Source organism: Mustela lutreola, chromosome 2 (assembly GCF_030435805.1).
Source record: "Mustela lutreola isolate mMusLut2 chromosome 2, mMusLut2.pri, whole genome shotgun sequence".
Classification (NCBI taxonomy): Eukaryota; Metazoa; Chordata; class Mammalia; order Carnivora; family Mustelidae; genus Mustela; species Mustela lutreola.
This window is the reverse complement of record NC_081291.1, coordinates 115,235,305-115,251,138: the sequence shown is the minus strand read 5'-3', so window position 1 is coordinate 115,251,138 and position 15,834 is coordinate 115,235,305. Positions and strand designations below refer to the sequence as shown.

At 47.2% G+C, this 15,834-nt stretch overlaps 1 protein-coding gene across 2 annotated transcripts in view; it reads left to right on the top strand.

Moving 5' to 3' along the window:
• The window catches only part of ST6GAL1 (ST6 beta-galactoside alpha-2,6-sialyltransferase 1), a 118,898-nt gene extending 103,394 nt beyond the window's left edge, over positions 1 to 15,504 (top strand). For both annotated transcript variants that reach the window (XM_059163182.1, XM_059163183.1), the window contains 3 exons: positions 8,535 to 8,633; positions 9,950 to 10,124; positions 12,585 to 15,504. In XM_059163182.1, coding sequence (XP_059019165.1) covers positions 8,535 to 8,633; positions 9,950 to 10,124; positions 12,585 to 12,826 — 516 coding nt within the window. In that variant the 3' untranslated portion in view covers positions 12,827 to 15,504. The remainder of the gene's footprint in view (positions 1 to 8,534; positions 8,634 to 9,949; positions 10,125 to 12,584) is intronic.
• Positions 15,505 to 15,834: the final 330 nt, after the last annotated feature.

The following is a 15,834-nucleotide window of genomic DNA, read 5'->3' as shown; positions in this document are numbered from 1 at the left end:
TGTTTTGTGGGAGGTAGAACTTGTGAGTAAAGAAACTGGATGATTTACCTGAGGTGATTCCTAAGTTGAAGGGACTGGCCTGGCTTCTTTTGTGAGGTGTGAGTAGAGAGAAATGAATTATAAAAAAGGAATTGTTTAGCAAAAAGGAAACAGAGCTTAAAGATTTGGAAAATTCTCGGCTTATTTATATGGCAAAAAAAATGAGAAAGCTTGTTCTGAAGAGGAAAAGAAGGGGTGGCCCCAAAAACATTTGATAAGGAGATTGGCAAGGGTGTGACCCAAGGACCTACTCCTACACGCCAGCAGAAACACTGTCAACACTGTCAGCTTGAGCTGAAGGGGATGGATATGGGATGAAGTGGAGGAAGGCTGTGGGCCTCTTAGGTCCTATAGGACAGGACTATAGAGCTCTTGGACTGTGAATGGTATTGTTCTTCATGACAAGAAAAGCATGATCCCAAAGGAGATTCAGAAATCGTCAAGGCTGCATCCTTATTTCCAAAGGTGGGAGGAGGGGCTTGGTTTTAATAGGCCCGATGGTAGCTGCTCAGAGCCACATAGGTGGGATCGCTGCCCCTATGAGTCCATAGGGCACAGCACTGAACCAAAGAGGAATCTTCTCAAGCCTTAACATCTAGTGGTATTTACTTTGCTAGGTTTTGGACTTTCTTTGGACCTGTCAGCTCTTTCTTCCTTCCAGTTTCTTCCTTTTGTAATGGGAATGTCTATCCTATGTGATCCCACCACTGTATTTTGGAGGTACATACTTTTCTGGTTTCATAGGTCCACAGTTGGAGAAGAGTTTTGCCTCAGGATGAACTGCCTCACTCTTATCTGATTTAGATAATATTCACATGAGACTTCAGACTTAAGATTTTAGAGTTGACACTGGAATGAGTGGAGACATTGGGGAGGTTGGGTGGAATTAACCTATTTTGCATGTGAATAGGAGGTGATTTTGGAGGATCCAATGTGTCTCCTCTGAATTCACATGTTGAAGCCCTAACCTCCAGTGCAGTGGTATTTGGCAATGGAGCCTTTGGGAGATGACTAGATATAGAAGAGTTCTCAGGGTGGGGTCTCTATGATGGGATTAGTGCCCTCATAGGAAGAGGAAGAGACCAGAGTTCACTTTTCTCTCATGAGGACATGAAGAAGGCAGCCATCTGTAAGCCAGGAGCGGGGCTCTCATTGGGGAGCCACGTATGCTGCTGCCTTGATCTTGGACTTCCCAGACTCCAAAACTATGAGAAATAAATGTCTGCTATTTAAAAAATGTCAGTTTCTGGCATTTTATTATAGTAGCTCCTGAATAGATTAAGTTAATACACACCTTAGCTGTATATCCTAAGAATTTTCAACAATGTTGTCTTTCACAATCAAAAGTATAGTTATCAACTTCATACATTTATGGTGATAACATAGTTTTTTTTTTTTTTTAATGGTGATAACATACTTTAATCTTTCTGAATTCCAGAAAGATCTGTTTGCTAACTGACCTAATAATATCTTTTATGGCATATTTTTTTTTCTTTAGGTCCAAGATCCAGTCCAGGATCAAGTAGTGTGCCCTTAGTTGTGTCTCCTTTGATCTGGAATACTTCCATAGTCTTACTTCATCCTTTAAGGAACTGACATTTTTGAAGAATGAAGTCCTCCTTCAAAAAAATACATTATTTGGGTTCTGCCCTATGCTTTCTCAATATGAAATTCAGTTCATACATTGCTGGCTGGGGTGTCAGGTCCTTCTAAGATCATCACAGCAGGAGGGATCCAGTATCTGTCTGCCCCTCAGCTGATTTTAATTTTGATCACCTGGATAAGGTATTGTTTGATTTGTCCACTTTCATAGTTATTTTTTTTTCCCATATAGTCTATGGGTAAACACTTTAATACAGTACCACAATTCTTCTCCTCATCAAAATTCCCTCTTATATTGAGCACTCATGGCTCACTTTTGCCCAAACCAGTCTTTACTCTGATCGTTGCAAAATGGTAGTCTTCTCAGTATAGCTTTCCCTGCTCTGTGGCATTGGGTTGGAGCTCAGAATTCTACTGTGAGTGAGAGCCCTCCCTTCTCCTCTACTTATATCCTCCTTCCTTCCCCTCCCTTCTTTCTCTCTTTATTATTGGTAACAATGGTTTCTAATTCATCACTGTTCTGAATTACTTTGGCATTTAAATTCTCCTGGATTTGGCCAGTGGGAGCTCCTTGAAGCTGGCTTTTGTTTCCCTGCCACGTGCATGCCCTCATCATGTTTTTTTTCTGTTAACACTGGTATCTTCTGGCATAACAAGATACTCCAATTCATTTTAATCTGTCGTGCTTTTTTTTTTAAGATTTTATTTATTTGTTAAAGAGAGAGAGCGAGCGAGCGAGCAAGCACAGGCAGACAGAATGGCAGGCAGAGGCAGAGGGAGAAGCAGGCTCCCTGCCAAGCAAGGAGCCCGATGTGGGACTCGATCCCTGGATGCTGGGATCATGACCTGAGCCGAAGGCAACCGCTTAACGAACTGAGCCACCCAGGCGTGCCCTAATCTGTTGTGTTTTAAATGTTTCCTCTTTATTAGTTTTATTTTTTTATTTTTTTATTTTTTTTAAGATTTTATTTATTTATTTGACAGAGAGAAATTACAAGTAAGCAGAGAGGCAGGCAGAGAGAGGAGGAAGCAGGCTCCCTGCTGAGCAGAGAGCCCGATGCGGGACTCGATCCCAGGACCCTGAGATCATGACCCGAGCCGAAGGCAGCGGCTTAACCCACTGAGCCACCCAGGCGCCCCTCTTTATTAGTTTTATCCGGAATATAGGTATACACAGTATTCTGGATCAGAGACAGATTTTTTATTTCATACTTTACAGTAGATAATGAATGTACTCTAGTCACTCTTTTCCCAAGCTCCTACTCCCAGGGCAATGCAATGAGAGTCAGGTCAATTATCCTACAGGACTAACCAGATACCCCACAGGCAAGGGACAAAAAGTAAGTGATCCCCCATGACACATGCACTGCTTATAAAAGGCAGGAGGTGGCTGGCTTCTACCCCCCCTCAAAGGGCCCCTTCTTACTCCAGCCCTTTAGAATATAAACACACTCTGATGTGAAATGAGAGATGTCTGTAAATTCCTGGGCCTCTTTCCTCCTGCGCCAGTCTTCCGGGTCCCTTAGCATATATCTGTATTAACATAGAGATGATATTCGGGCTATCACCATTTAGCTTCTCAGGGAGATAAGAGAAGTTTTATTGGGTTTTAAACCCAAGCAGAGCAATTAACTAGACAAATAGCTCCAGAGTTTATACTGACGGTATATGAAGAGTTCAGGAGTCTAGGGCTTTTTGGAGCAACACTGAGATATGGAGGGAAGTTTTATTTCCTCATACTAACCTACCTTAGCTCTGGGATATGTCACTTTTTTCCAAGGAGTCTTGGCTCTTTTAAGTAAAATTGATATTAGAAACCAACATCTGGGTGTTGGGTGGTTCATGCCTCCTACTGAGGTATCTTCATTTCTTGGCCCCTACAGCTGGGAGAGCTAGGAAACAGAGCACATATGTACACATATGTAAACGCGTACACACACGGTTTAGGTACATGTGCATCCGTATGCTTACTATATACATACATGCACCTGCATGTGCGCATAGATTCCTCTGCATAGACGCCTGCGTGTGCCTGCCGACATGCCTGCTTTGGCAGTGACAGACCCTGACCAAGTTCCGTCTGTCCACATAAGCTATCCCTTGCCTTTCCGCATTCTATATTTGCACTCCCCCCTCCTCCCATAGTGGGAATCCTGCTTCTAACACCTTCACCCATTTCTTTATTTGCTCACGTGGGTGATACCCCTCAGAGTTTGAAAATTGCTATGCACATCTCTCCCTCCAGCAAATGGAGCAGAGAGAGCTCAGGCTGGGTTTGCTGTTTTCCCCCACACCCTGCCTGAGGCTGAGGTGATGCAGCCACGTGATGGAGCCCTGAGTTACCTGGATGCGTCCTTCTGTTCCTCTTCACTGAGCTTGGGGAATTCATTTGGACCTCAGCTGTATCCATTTTGTTTCAGTTTGGGGGTTTTCTTTTCCTCCTTCTTTTTAAATCACATAGAATATTAACATGCTCCCCAGATTCAAAACTCTCCGGGAGCGTATAACGGGAGAAATGTTAACTCCCTCCTAGATTCCTGCCACCTGGTCCCACCAGCACCCGTGGTGGGCAGCCACCTGCACTGTGTTCTGATTTGTCCTTCTGTGTTAGTGTTTGTCAAGACAAACAGATGTACATATGCTTTCTTAATTCCCCTTGTTTTTTTCACACAGAATATAGTGTGTGGGGGGGTGTGGGTGCCTATAAGCTCTTTCACACTGTTTCCCCCCAGTATCTTCTCAAAATCACTCCCTGTCAGCTCATAGAGCTCTTCCTTTTTCTTTGTCAGAGTTGTGTAATACTCCTTGGTGGCTCAGTTTCCTAGCTTATTCTCATAACCTCTTATGTTAATTCTGACATTTAAGTACTTTCCAAATTACTACTACTACTACCTTTTCTTCTTTTTCTTTAAGATTTTATTTATTTATTTGTGAGAGAGAGAGAGAGAGATTGCATGCACAAGCAGGTGGAGTGGCACGCAGAGGCAGAGAGAGAAGCAGGAGCCCGTTGCGGGACTCAATCCCAGGACCCTGGGATCATGGCCTGAGCCAAAGGCAGAAGCTTAACTGATTGAGCCACCCAGGCATCCCCAAATTACTTCTTCTTATACTTCTTGGTTCTTTTGATGACTTCCTGGGATGCTGGGTAGAATCAGAGGCCCCTCTGATTTGGGCATTTGGGGTTTGTGGTGGCTTTCCACTTGAGGTGCCCTTCTCTCTGTCAGAGAAACTGCTTCCTATCCCAGTCTGGTTTACCGTGGTCAGGCCTTCATTTTTCCTATCTACTCAGGACCTCGACCACCCCTCTGTTTGTCTTCTTGTGGCACTAATTAGCTTTTTCACTCTGGCAAGGCTGCAAGTCTGGCAGCTGGAACACAGACTGTTTCCTCATCCCTTACTGTTCTGAACGAAGGTCGTCTGGTACAGTGGGAAGAGATCAGACAGGCCTTGATTTGTAGCCTAGCTCCATCCCTTTCCTATTGTGTGATCCTGGGTCAGTTATGTAACTTCTCCGAGCTTCCTTTAATGCCCTGTTTGGGGCTGGGAAATATTGTGAGGGATATACGAGAAGACTTGGACTTGGATTGTTGTGTGAGTTTAACAAAGCAGCTAAGTCTAGACTCTATATATAGTTACCAGTGTCTACACACACACACACACACACACACACACACAGGGCATATTAGTTTCTGATACCTGCCATAACAAAATGCCACAAATGGGATGGCTTATACAACAGAGATTTATTTTCTCACAATTCTGGAGGCCAGGGGTACAAGATCAGGGTGCCACCAAGGTTGGATTCTGATAAGGGCTCTCTCCCTGGCTTGTGGATCCTTCTAGCTGCATCTTCACACAGTCTTTCCTCTGTGGACGTGTGGAGGGAGAGATCTTCAGTGTCTCTTTTCTTATAAGGATATCAATCTTATCAGATTAGGGACCCATCCTTGTGACCTCATTCAACCTTAATGAACTCCCTGAAGGCCCTGTCTCCAAAAGAGTCACATTGGGGGTTAGGGATTCAACATAGGAATTTTGGTGGGGGAAGGGGGGAACAGTTCAGCCCATAACTGAGGGAAAAAAGATTTGGGAAGAAAAAAGACCAACATATTCATACAGGTGATATCTGAAGAATGCAATGATTGATGGTTGTTTTCTTATTCTTGTATGTATATAGATGTGTGTATTCTTGTCTCTTCTAACTTTCTGCAGGGAGCATGTGTTGCTTTGTGACTGGAGAGAGGACTTTAAACAGGTTTCTATAACAGCACCACCCATCTCCCTGGTGTAGCCTTTTCCTGGCAGGTGTTCCTTGGGGCTCCGTTGCTGTGGCAGTGACTTACTTTCCTCATCATGAGGCTCCTGGGATCCCTGAACTCAGGTCGGACTCTGCACGAGGTCAAGCACAGGGGCATTTGAGAAGACCTTGATCTCTCCCCAGTGCCTTGTGCTGCAGCTGGGGAAAATGACAGAGATGCCATCCAGGCATGGCTGGCCGCCTGGACATGGCCTTGCAGGGCAGTCCTTTCCTAGAAATAAGGCACCTGAGCCTGGAGAGGGAAAACAGCCCTCCTAAGACCAGAGTGACTCAGACACAGAGCACTGCCCCATTTCCCCAAGCAGTTTGAGGTTCTCTTGTGTTTGAGGAAAATTTGTACATGTCATGTAAGGGCCACCAGAATGAGTATGGTAAGTTCAGAGCTGTGTCCATTTAAGCTTGAGGGGTACTGGCTAGCTTCTCCCCTGTCCCCACATAGGTCCTGGCTGTGGTTACTTCTTGTTTCTCCTTGGGATAAACTAGTCCTTACCATCACCCCTTCTTGATTTCATGCTTTGCCATTTGCCTCATCAAGTAGCTTGAGTGAACGCCTCCCTCTCTTCTCCCCCTAAACCCCCGTATGTTGAGAATCGAGGGTGGCTCGGGCCCTGCTTGTGTGCTCACTTATTCAAATGCTTTGTGGTTTATGAATACAACCCTGTGAGGAAAGAAAGAACACTGGGGAGGAGCCAGTCTCTAGACTCTGGTTCTGGCTCTGTCCCAAGCTCCCTTGGAAGCCTGGGACAATTCTCTCTTCTCTCTGGACCTCAGTTTACCTACCTGAAAATGACAGACTTGGGTCCAGCCCTCGAGGGTCTTCCAGCTGTGACAGTATAACTATGACTCAGACAAGAAGCAACATTCTTGTTGTCTATGTGCCTTATCAACTGCTTTCTTTGGCCTGTCCTCCTGACACCACGGCTGACCCACCCTGCCTGCTTTTTGGGAGGCAGTGCAGTATGTAGGTCAAAAGTGTGGATCCTGGAGACTTCCAGTTCAGATTCCCTGCTTACTAGCTGTATAGCTTGGGTGAGTTTCTTAGCATCTCTGAGTTGGTTTCCTTATTTATAAGATGGGCATATTAATAATCACCTCCTGGGGTGGTTGCAAAGATGAGATGAGATCATGTATGAACGTAGCTGGCTTGGAATATACATGGTCAGATGGCATCTGTCACTCTCACTGTTGTTTTTCATTGATGGAAAGGAGAAGACTTAAGTAGCTCTCAGGATTTCTGTGAAGCCACAGATATTGGCAAAGTCTTAGGGTGCCAGAACTTGCTGCCACTGGCCTCTTTCTTGTATACTAAGATGATGACTGGAGAGGAGCAGGAGACATTTTTAAAATCTGTTATCTATAATTCTCTTGAGTGCGCACACATCACCAGGCATTGGTAACACTGGACAACCTGCAGTTCCCAGATAAGCTCCTCATGGTACTAAGTAGAATTAGGTTTGGCTGTTTGTGATAGCAACACTCTACCCACCCCTCAACACAAGGTTAACAAGAGAAAAACGTATTTCTATCCCATGTGAAAGAAATCCAAGGGTGGACATCCCAGAGCTGCTGTGGTGTTCCAGTGTGTCAGGAACCTGGGCTCCTCCTACCTTGTGCATTTATCGTTCAGTCACATGACTTCATCTTCATGGTCCAAGGTGACTGTTTTAGCTCCAGTCATCACGTCCACCTTCAGCCAACAGGAAGGAGAAATAAACAAGGAAGGTCACTTCCTGGAAGTCACACTTGCTTACACACCCTTGGCCAGAATTTTATCATGGCCAGGCTTAGCTGTAAGAGAGGCTGGGAAATTTTAATTTCAGATAATCTTTATTTTAGATGTGTTGAGGTAAACAGAAATGTTTGTTTCCAAGGAAGAAAGAATGAATGCATATTGGGTGACATCTAGCAGTCTCTGCCACTTATTCTCACATCTGGGGATTTGCACACATTGTTTCTTTTGTCTGGGACATCTTCCCTCTCCTCACACCTCACACCCGTGGCTTGGCCTGCTATTGTTTGTCCCTGAATGCTCACTCACCTCATGGCCATACTCATGCTGGCATTCTGTGACTCCCTGGGGACTCTTTAGCACCCAGTACAGCCACATGATCCCCAGCCAAGGTGGGCCCAGCACCAGTAGTTCTTGCCTCAAAGATACACTGAGGAAGTGGGATTATATTCTTCAGGCTTCCGTGCCTTTGGGAGAGGTAGGAGGGGACAGGGTAGCTCAGAAGCTCGTGGCAAGTTGCTGCTCTCTGGGTTGTACCTAGTCATTCTTGAGATAATACAGTGACTCTGATTACATCTCCACGTTGTAATGGTGAGTGGTCGAGGTGTGGAATGATGACTGTGATGCTTGCTTTCATTTTCAGGCAGCTCTTGATTTGGTTTCTGCCATTTGTTTCTCTCAGTTTCCACTTGGGCAACATGTGCTTTTTAAGGTGAATGTCTGACAGCTGATATCCTGGATCACTGAACCGAAGTGCCTAGGGTGGCACTTGCCACCTGTCAGTCATCACCACAGGACATTTACATGTGAACATCCAGGTGACCATTTGTCTCTTTCTTCCTGCAGCTGGTCACCACTGAAGGGCGCTTCCTCAAAGACAGTCTGTATAATGAGGGAATCCTAATTGTGTGGGACCCGTCTGTTTACCATTCAGATATCCCAAAGGTAAGTGGGTGTCCTCAGGAAATAGGGAATGAGTCTTCTGTTTGTCCATAGACGGTCCTGAGTGTTCCTGGGTTTTGAAAGTCATGGCTGACCTGCTCCCCCACAACCCGCCAAGGACTCTCTTTCCACATGAGAGGAAAGCACTTCATCTGGACTCGCATCGCGGAAGTATTCCTGTCTGATACCAGTGCTCTCTGTGCTCCGCTCCGCAGGGCCATGTTTTTCTCTCCTTTGATCGTTGGCTCAGGAGTAACAGTGACAGGATTTCTCACTGTCTAGGGTGGGGTTGTGTCCATCTAATACAGTTATTTCTGAAGCAAATCAGCAGGAAATAGACAGTAGTTACTCATTCCTAGGACAGAAGCATCATGCTTGACCTACTTCTAGTTTCCAGAATTCTTCCCATTTCACTCATAACAACACAGGAAAGTAGAAGCATGGCTGCTTCCCTTTTACAGGTGAGGAGACTAGAATGTGGGGAGGGGAAGTCGCCTGTCCCTGAACTTGGTTTTCTAAGCGGAGGGCTCTCTTTTGGGAAGAGGATGGGAGTCTCAGGCCTTTTGGCTCCCCAGCCTCTCCAAAATGGCACCCTTGCTGTTTGTCATGTGTGTCAGCTGGCCTCTCCCTGGTATGGCTGCACTGTCGCAGGAGACTGGTGTTATGGTGGAAGGACAGAGCGCGCCATTCCGGGGACACGGGATTCTTAAGTCGGACCCACCAGGAGCTGAGAGGCTCTGGTGATCACTGGCAACCTCACCACCCCAGCCTCCACAGTTTTGCTCGGATCTCACTTAGAGCTGAAGTGTGTCTGAGGCAGGACAGGGGCTCCCAACCTGCAGTTGTGGCAAGCTGTGCCCCAGTTTTCGGCCCTTTGAAAATGAGAGGTAGGGAGTGCCTGGGTGGCTCAGTGGGTTAAAGCCTCTGCCTTCGGCTCAGGCCATGATCCCAGGGTCCTGGGATCGAGCCCCACATCAGGCTCTCTGCTAGGCGGGGAACCTGCTTCCCTTCCTCTCTCTCTACCTGCCTCTCTGCCTACTTGTGATCTCTGTCAAATAAATAAAATCTTAAAAAAAAAAAAATGAGAGGTGGGATCAGATGATGCCAAGGACCCCTTTGAGCATTCCCAGGGTCTGTGATCCCAAAGTCTGAAGCTGTTCCAGGGTCGCCAAGCTCAAAATTCCTTGGGAGCATAAGCTGTGTGCTGGGTTCCCTCTGCTAGCAAGTGAGAGCTGTGACGTGAAGTCTGGAATCCACTCCGAGGAAGGGGCTTCGAAGCAACTCCTTCTCCTTAAGGAGACCATTTTCTTCTCTTTCAGTGGTACCAGAGCCCTGACTACAGCTTCTTTGAGAACTATAAGAGCTACCGCAAGCTGCATCCTGACCAGCCTTTTTACATCCTCAAGCCCCAGATGCCTTGGGAGCTGTGGGACATCATTCAGGAAATATCCCCAGAGGAGATTCAGCCCAACCCCCCATCCTCTGGGATGCTTGGTGAGTCTGTATCTGGGGAAAGACCTCTCATGTTTGTTTCTAGAAGAGATTAGAGAATGGGATCTCATTCATTCATTCATTCCTTTGTTCACCAAACAGTTGCCAGGTTTTTGCTGTATTTCTACACTGGGCCAAGTTCTAGCTAAGATCCAGAGATCAGTAAGAATCCTTCTCCTTTAGGGTGTTTGGTGGGGGAGTTCAGCCAGGAGAGCGCACCCCTCCTGGGGGTGCTGTCAGAGAGCTCAGTGGAGGAATGGCATTGGGGCAGGCCTGGGTGAGGGGTAGATTTGGCTTGGGGAGGAGGCAGGAAAATGGGAAGAGCAGGGCTGGGATTTGGAAGATGAGGCAAGAGAGGCACTTGCCTCAGGTATACCATTTGAGGGGACACCAGAAAATTCAGTAACAAGCTAAATAATATTAAAATAATATTTTTTGAAAACTGTAATTAATGCAAGATTTTATCCTGAATGAAATACCAAAATTTTAAATAAAGATAGGATCAGTCATAATGTTACACTGAGCCATATTGGCATCTGAAGACAAAGCAATAGTCAATAATACTTTATTCAAAATTTCAAAAATCTGTCGAACCCAGTGAGTACCCTAGTCCTGGCTCTGAGAGAAGAATGAGAGGCAGAGTTTTCCTGGGTTGGAGGGTCATGAACGGAGCTGAGGGAGCTGGTGTAGGTGAACTGGGATCTGAGTCCAGAGGGTACTGAATGATGGCTTCAGGCTTTCTTCTTGGACACATGGAAGGGAGGCTCCCTTCTCTGGGCCCCCCGTACCCCCCACTGTATGATGAGCCTGCCCTCTTGCTGGGATGCAAACTCCCTCAGGGTGGTGACGGAGTTTAAAACATTCTTCCTCCTTTTTAAATTTTACATTCTTGTTTAAATTTTTATTGCAATTCTAGTTCATTAATATATGATTTAATATTGGTATCAGAAGTAGAGTTTAGTGATTCAACACTTACATACAACACCCAGTGCTCATCACCAGTGTCCTCCTTAATGCCCATCCCCCATCTAGCCCATCCCCCACACACCTCCCCTCCTGCAACCGGGGTTCCTTTTTGTTAAGAGTCTCTCAGGGTTCCTTTTTGTTAAGAGTCTCTCAGTTTGATGCCTTCTTCAGAATGTGGCACAGGCTAGCCCTGTGGTAATGGCCTCTGAGTTCGTGAACAACTGTGTGTTTACTGTCAGAAGCACTCCTTAGAGAAAAGGATGGGGACCATCTCAGTAGAGTGTCTTTGTACAGTTCTCTTCAGTTTTGGTATGTGTGCATTTGGGGCTCTTCCAGGAGCCCTTTGGAGCAGGAATAGTGGGAAAAGCATCCCAGGGAACACTTTCCCATTACCCCACTGTCCCCTCTTCTTGCCCATCCCCAATGGCCGTGGCCCCTGCTGGGCCCCACCCAGTGTCACCAGGAGGCTTACATGAGACTTCCTCCATAGCAAGTGTTCCCTCCTGAAATTTCCAGAAGCCACTTCTGTCATGCCTTCACAGTTTAGTTGCAGAAGTATCTTTTCGCCCCATTAGACCAGGGGCAGCCAGAGAGGACTCTTCCCCTATCTGATTCCTCTAGAACAAAGTTGCTGCTAGCAGTTTACAGTTTTGCTCTTAGTGAGGACTATTTCATCATAAACTTCCCCTATATTTATGGTGGTTGAAAGGGGTGTGAGAGCCATGATCTTATTGTATCCTAGCAACAGCCTGTGTGGTAAGAGGCAGATGGAGAAACTGAGCCCCAGAGAGGGCCTACAGAAGTGCTTGAGACAGATGGGGACAGGTGTGTGTGTCGCAAGAGTCTCCTGCCTCTTGTTGGGGTCATGTCTCCAGCAGAGTGTTCTGTGCCTCCTCCCTGAGAGCACCAACCTGGCCTCACCCCCTGCACTCCCGTCTCCTGCCAGAATGAGCAGAGCCCATCAACATGGACCAGGCAGGCTCCTGTTCCAACCACCATCCTCCCAGCTGGGGAAAGACAGCCTTTCTGCCCACACTGTTTCTCCTAAGCACTGTAAGAATCACCTCTCCCAGTCAGCGCCATCTGTGAGTCTCCTACAGGATATAAAAGTGCTAGAAAGTTCTATGTACATGGATGGTACTGTCTCCCCAGTCATCTAGTCCTCTCTCTTCATCTAGCTTATTCACACTGATTAGCTCAGTGACTGATGGATGGAACACGTCCGTCCCCTGGTGTTTAGGGAGAAGCTGCCATGCACCAGCCCCTGACCTGCCGGGGGTTCAGAGGGGCATAGGGCTCAGCAGCCCTGCATCCTGAGGAACAGCCTGCTGGACCGGCTTACTGGCCGAGCTCAGACTGGGAATCACGGTAATACATAGAAACTCCAAATAGACCTCTCCCCAGATTTGGGTTCCTGAGTTGCTGGACTCATGGGGCAGAGCTCCAGGGTGTGGAGTTGTATTGTTGGGTCGAACTTACCTCTGCTCTCCTCTTCAGGAATCATCATCATGATGACATTGTGTGACCAGGTGGATATTTACGAGTTCCTCCCATCCAAGCGCAAGACCGATGTGTGCTACTACTACCAGAAGTTCTTTGACAGTGCCTGCACGATGGGCGCCTACCACCCACTCCTCTTTGAGAAGAATCTGGTGAAACACCTCAACCAGGGCACAGACGAGGACATTTACCTGCTGGGAAAAGCTACACTGCCTGGCTTCCGGAAAATTCGCTGCTGAGCCTGGACTCCTGGGTCAGGTCCCCTCGCCCTTCTCCACCACATCCGGGCAGGTCACGTTCCCGAACAATCACAGGCTGCATGATGGGCCTTCTGTCACCAAGAGCCACAGGCTGCAGGAGTTCCAACAGCAGGCAGCTAGGTCCAGCCTGCCCGGAAGCTGCAGAGGTGTGCGAGCCCAAAGCCTCCCGCCGCACACCTAGCATTCTCTCCACGCCACCTTTCCCTCCAGGGCTGCCAAAGCTGAGCTGTTTTCCCCCCCAGAATGACGTTATCTTCACAAACCAGCGCTCTCTGTTGCTCAACATCTGCTCCTAGACACTGATTTCACATGTTAAAGAAATTCTCCCAAATTATGATTGTGTGTGGGTACAGGGTAGCTCTGGGGAGCCAGGAAGTGGTCTGAGGCATAGGAAACATGCTCAATTCCTCCAGAACAAAGCTGCTCTTGAGGTCCGTACCCTTGGAAGATGAGGCATTCCTATCACTCTAGCTGGCTTGGTGGGTCCTTAGCCTGGGTGCTCATGCACAAAGGGTCGTGATAAACCCACATCCTCTCCGTATGGAGAAGAGAGGCACGGAAGGACATGGTCTCCATCCTCCGTTTGCTCACAGTTCAGTGGGAAGGAGACGGAGGGTTCAGTGTGCTCAGTGCACGTGGAAGGGGTGGGGGTGGTGGCAGCGATGCCGATTTGCCCAGTTATGAGCTTACATGCTCAAGGGGGCATGTATTCGCTGTGTCTGTGGGTCGTAGGGGCCTTCGCTGAGCTTGGCTGTGGAGATTTCAGGGGACTGGAGGAACATGTCAGCAGATGTTTTGAGTCATTTGAGTTGTGTTTTCCTTTTTGCCTTTGTTGCCCATATTTATTCTCTAAGGTCTGCCTGACCTTTGAGGCTCAAGTTATTTTCTGAGGAAGCTGCTTCCCCTCTCGCAGGGCAGCCCCATCGGAGACACCTGGCAAGCCAGATGCCAAAAACCCAATTTGTCCGTACTCGGCCTGGCCTGACCCTTCACTGAAGTTGGGGTCACACACCGTGTCCATTGCTTCCCTGTTAATGCTCGCCCCACCCCCCACCCCAGGCTGCCATCTTGTTTTCCCCTTTAAAGTAGACTTTTTTCCTCTCTCAAATTACTTTTAAGCATTTTGTACTTTAAAAGTATCCTGATCTGATGATTTCTTTCACCTTCATGGGCCTTTCACAGAATGTCTCTCAGGGAGTGGGGATGTGGTTCCCTAGAATTTAAACTTGCTCTCAGAAATGAGCACCTTAGAGACCATAACGGATTCTCACAAGGTTTATCAGACAGCCATGCCCTCCACCCCTCCAGCAAGGGGGCGATATCACAGTCTCCAGACAGAGGCCCTCCCACCGTGGGGTGCAAACATGCTTCCTGGGTAGTTTTACTGCAACCTCCTTCTCCAGTGGAGAACCACACTGGACTGGTCTGGCCCCTGGGGAGGAGAACGTAAAGGACTTGCTCAGGGTCACAAAATAATGCTGTAAAGCCAGGGTTCAGCGCCTCTTAAGCTTGAGCCCTGGACCAGTCGTCTGGGAGCTGGAGTGCTCACGTACTGCCAGACCCTTGGCTTCTAGGGGCAGTAGCAGGAGCCCTTGAGGGAGAAGCTCTGGGTTTTCCAACTGATCCTCCCCTATGTACTAACCATGCCGCCATGAGCAAATTTTCCTGAGACTCTGTTTCCACATTTGTAAAATAGGGGTGGTGAGCGTACCTCACAAGGCTGTTGTGTTACATGAAACATCTGTCCCAGTACTGTACTTGGCACATAGCAGGTGCTCAGTACCTGGTGGCTTCCTCCCTCCCTCCTTCCCTCCATTCCTCCCTTTACTAAGGACCTGCTCCAAACTCACACTTGGGCCTGACCTTGCTTTGAGGTAGGTCAGGGAGGGGGTCCTGTCATCAGGGAATTAACTATCCTACTGGGAGACAACAACGACCCTGCCTGGCACCCAGGAAACCATGCACACAATGGAGGGTGTAGGTATAGAAGTGTCCCTCCTCCCCCTTCTCCTCCTCACCCCACCTTCCCCCTCCTTGCAGCTCTGGCCTTTCTGCTTAGGAATGGGCCGAGCACTTGGGCTGCCTCCTGCTGTGTGGACAAGTCTTTTCCAGCTTTCTGAGCCCATGAATTCCCAGCTTGCTTTAGGTCCTGATTTGATGCATACATTGCAATCTTTAAATCATACACAGTGTGAGGAAGGCGCGTTCCACCAGCGAGAGAGAGGCACTGGTGTGAGACTACACTGGGTAGATGCTAGCTTTTCATTCTTATTATTAATATAAGGGATCAGATTAATGTCAGTGTGATTTGGGGTCTTTAGAACTTTTAATTCTGTGTTCTCTTTATATGGAAACTAGTAAAATGCAAATCAGAGGTTATTATTGTTGGTCTGGTGAGAGGTTTCATATTTGTGACAGATAATTTAAAAATGGTGACTGAGTGCCGCGGGAAAGTCCCCATTCTGAGGGGATCGTGTCTTTGTCAGTAGCCATCTCTTCATCCTATATCATGAGGTCCCCCAATCCTTCAATCACATAAGCTATTCACCTTGGTTTGGAGACTTTGATCTCAGAAGTATCTGAAACATGCCTAATCAAATTCTGAATTACCCAAAGATGATGTAAAATTTTAAAATAAATGTGTTTTTAAAAAGCTTCTCCCTCTCTCCTTACTTGCTACTTCTCAACTTTTATCTCCAAGGAGGCACAACAGGAATCCCAAAGCCACGGATTTTCCCCTACTAGCTTCTCTTCCATACTTCAGGAAGAAGAATGGTCACTTATGTGGCAGATAGCATCTCTGAGATAGCCACCGATCAAGGGTTCTTACTTTTGGTCTTGCTTAAATTCATATGACTAAGTTGTTTGTCCAATACCTCAGGGAAGGAGTGCTGTAGAGCAGAAAGCAGAATGGATGGAAGGTCTTTACCTTAGTTTCCAAAAGCCTAAAACTCTTAAGGGAATGATGTCCTAAGGGAACAGCCAAA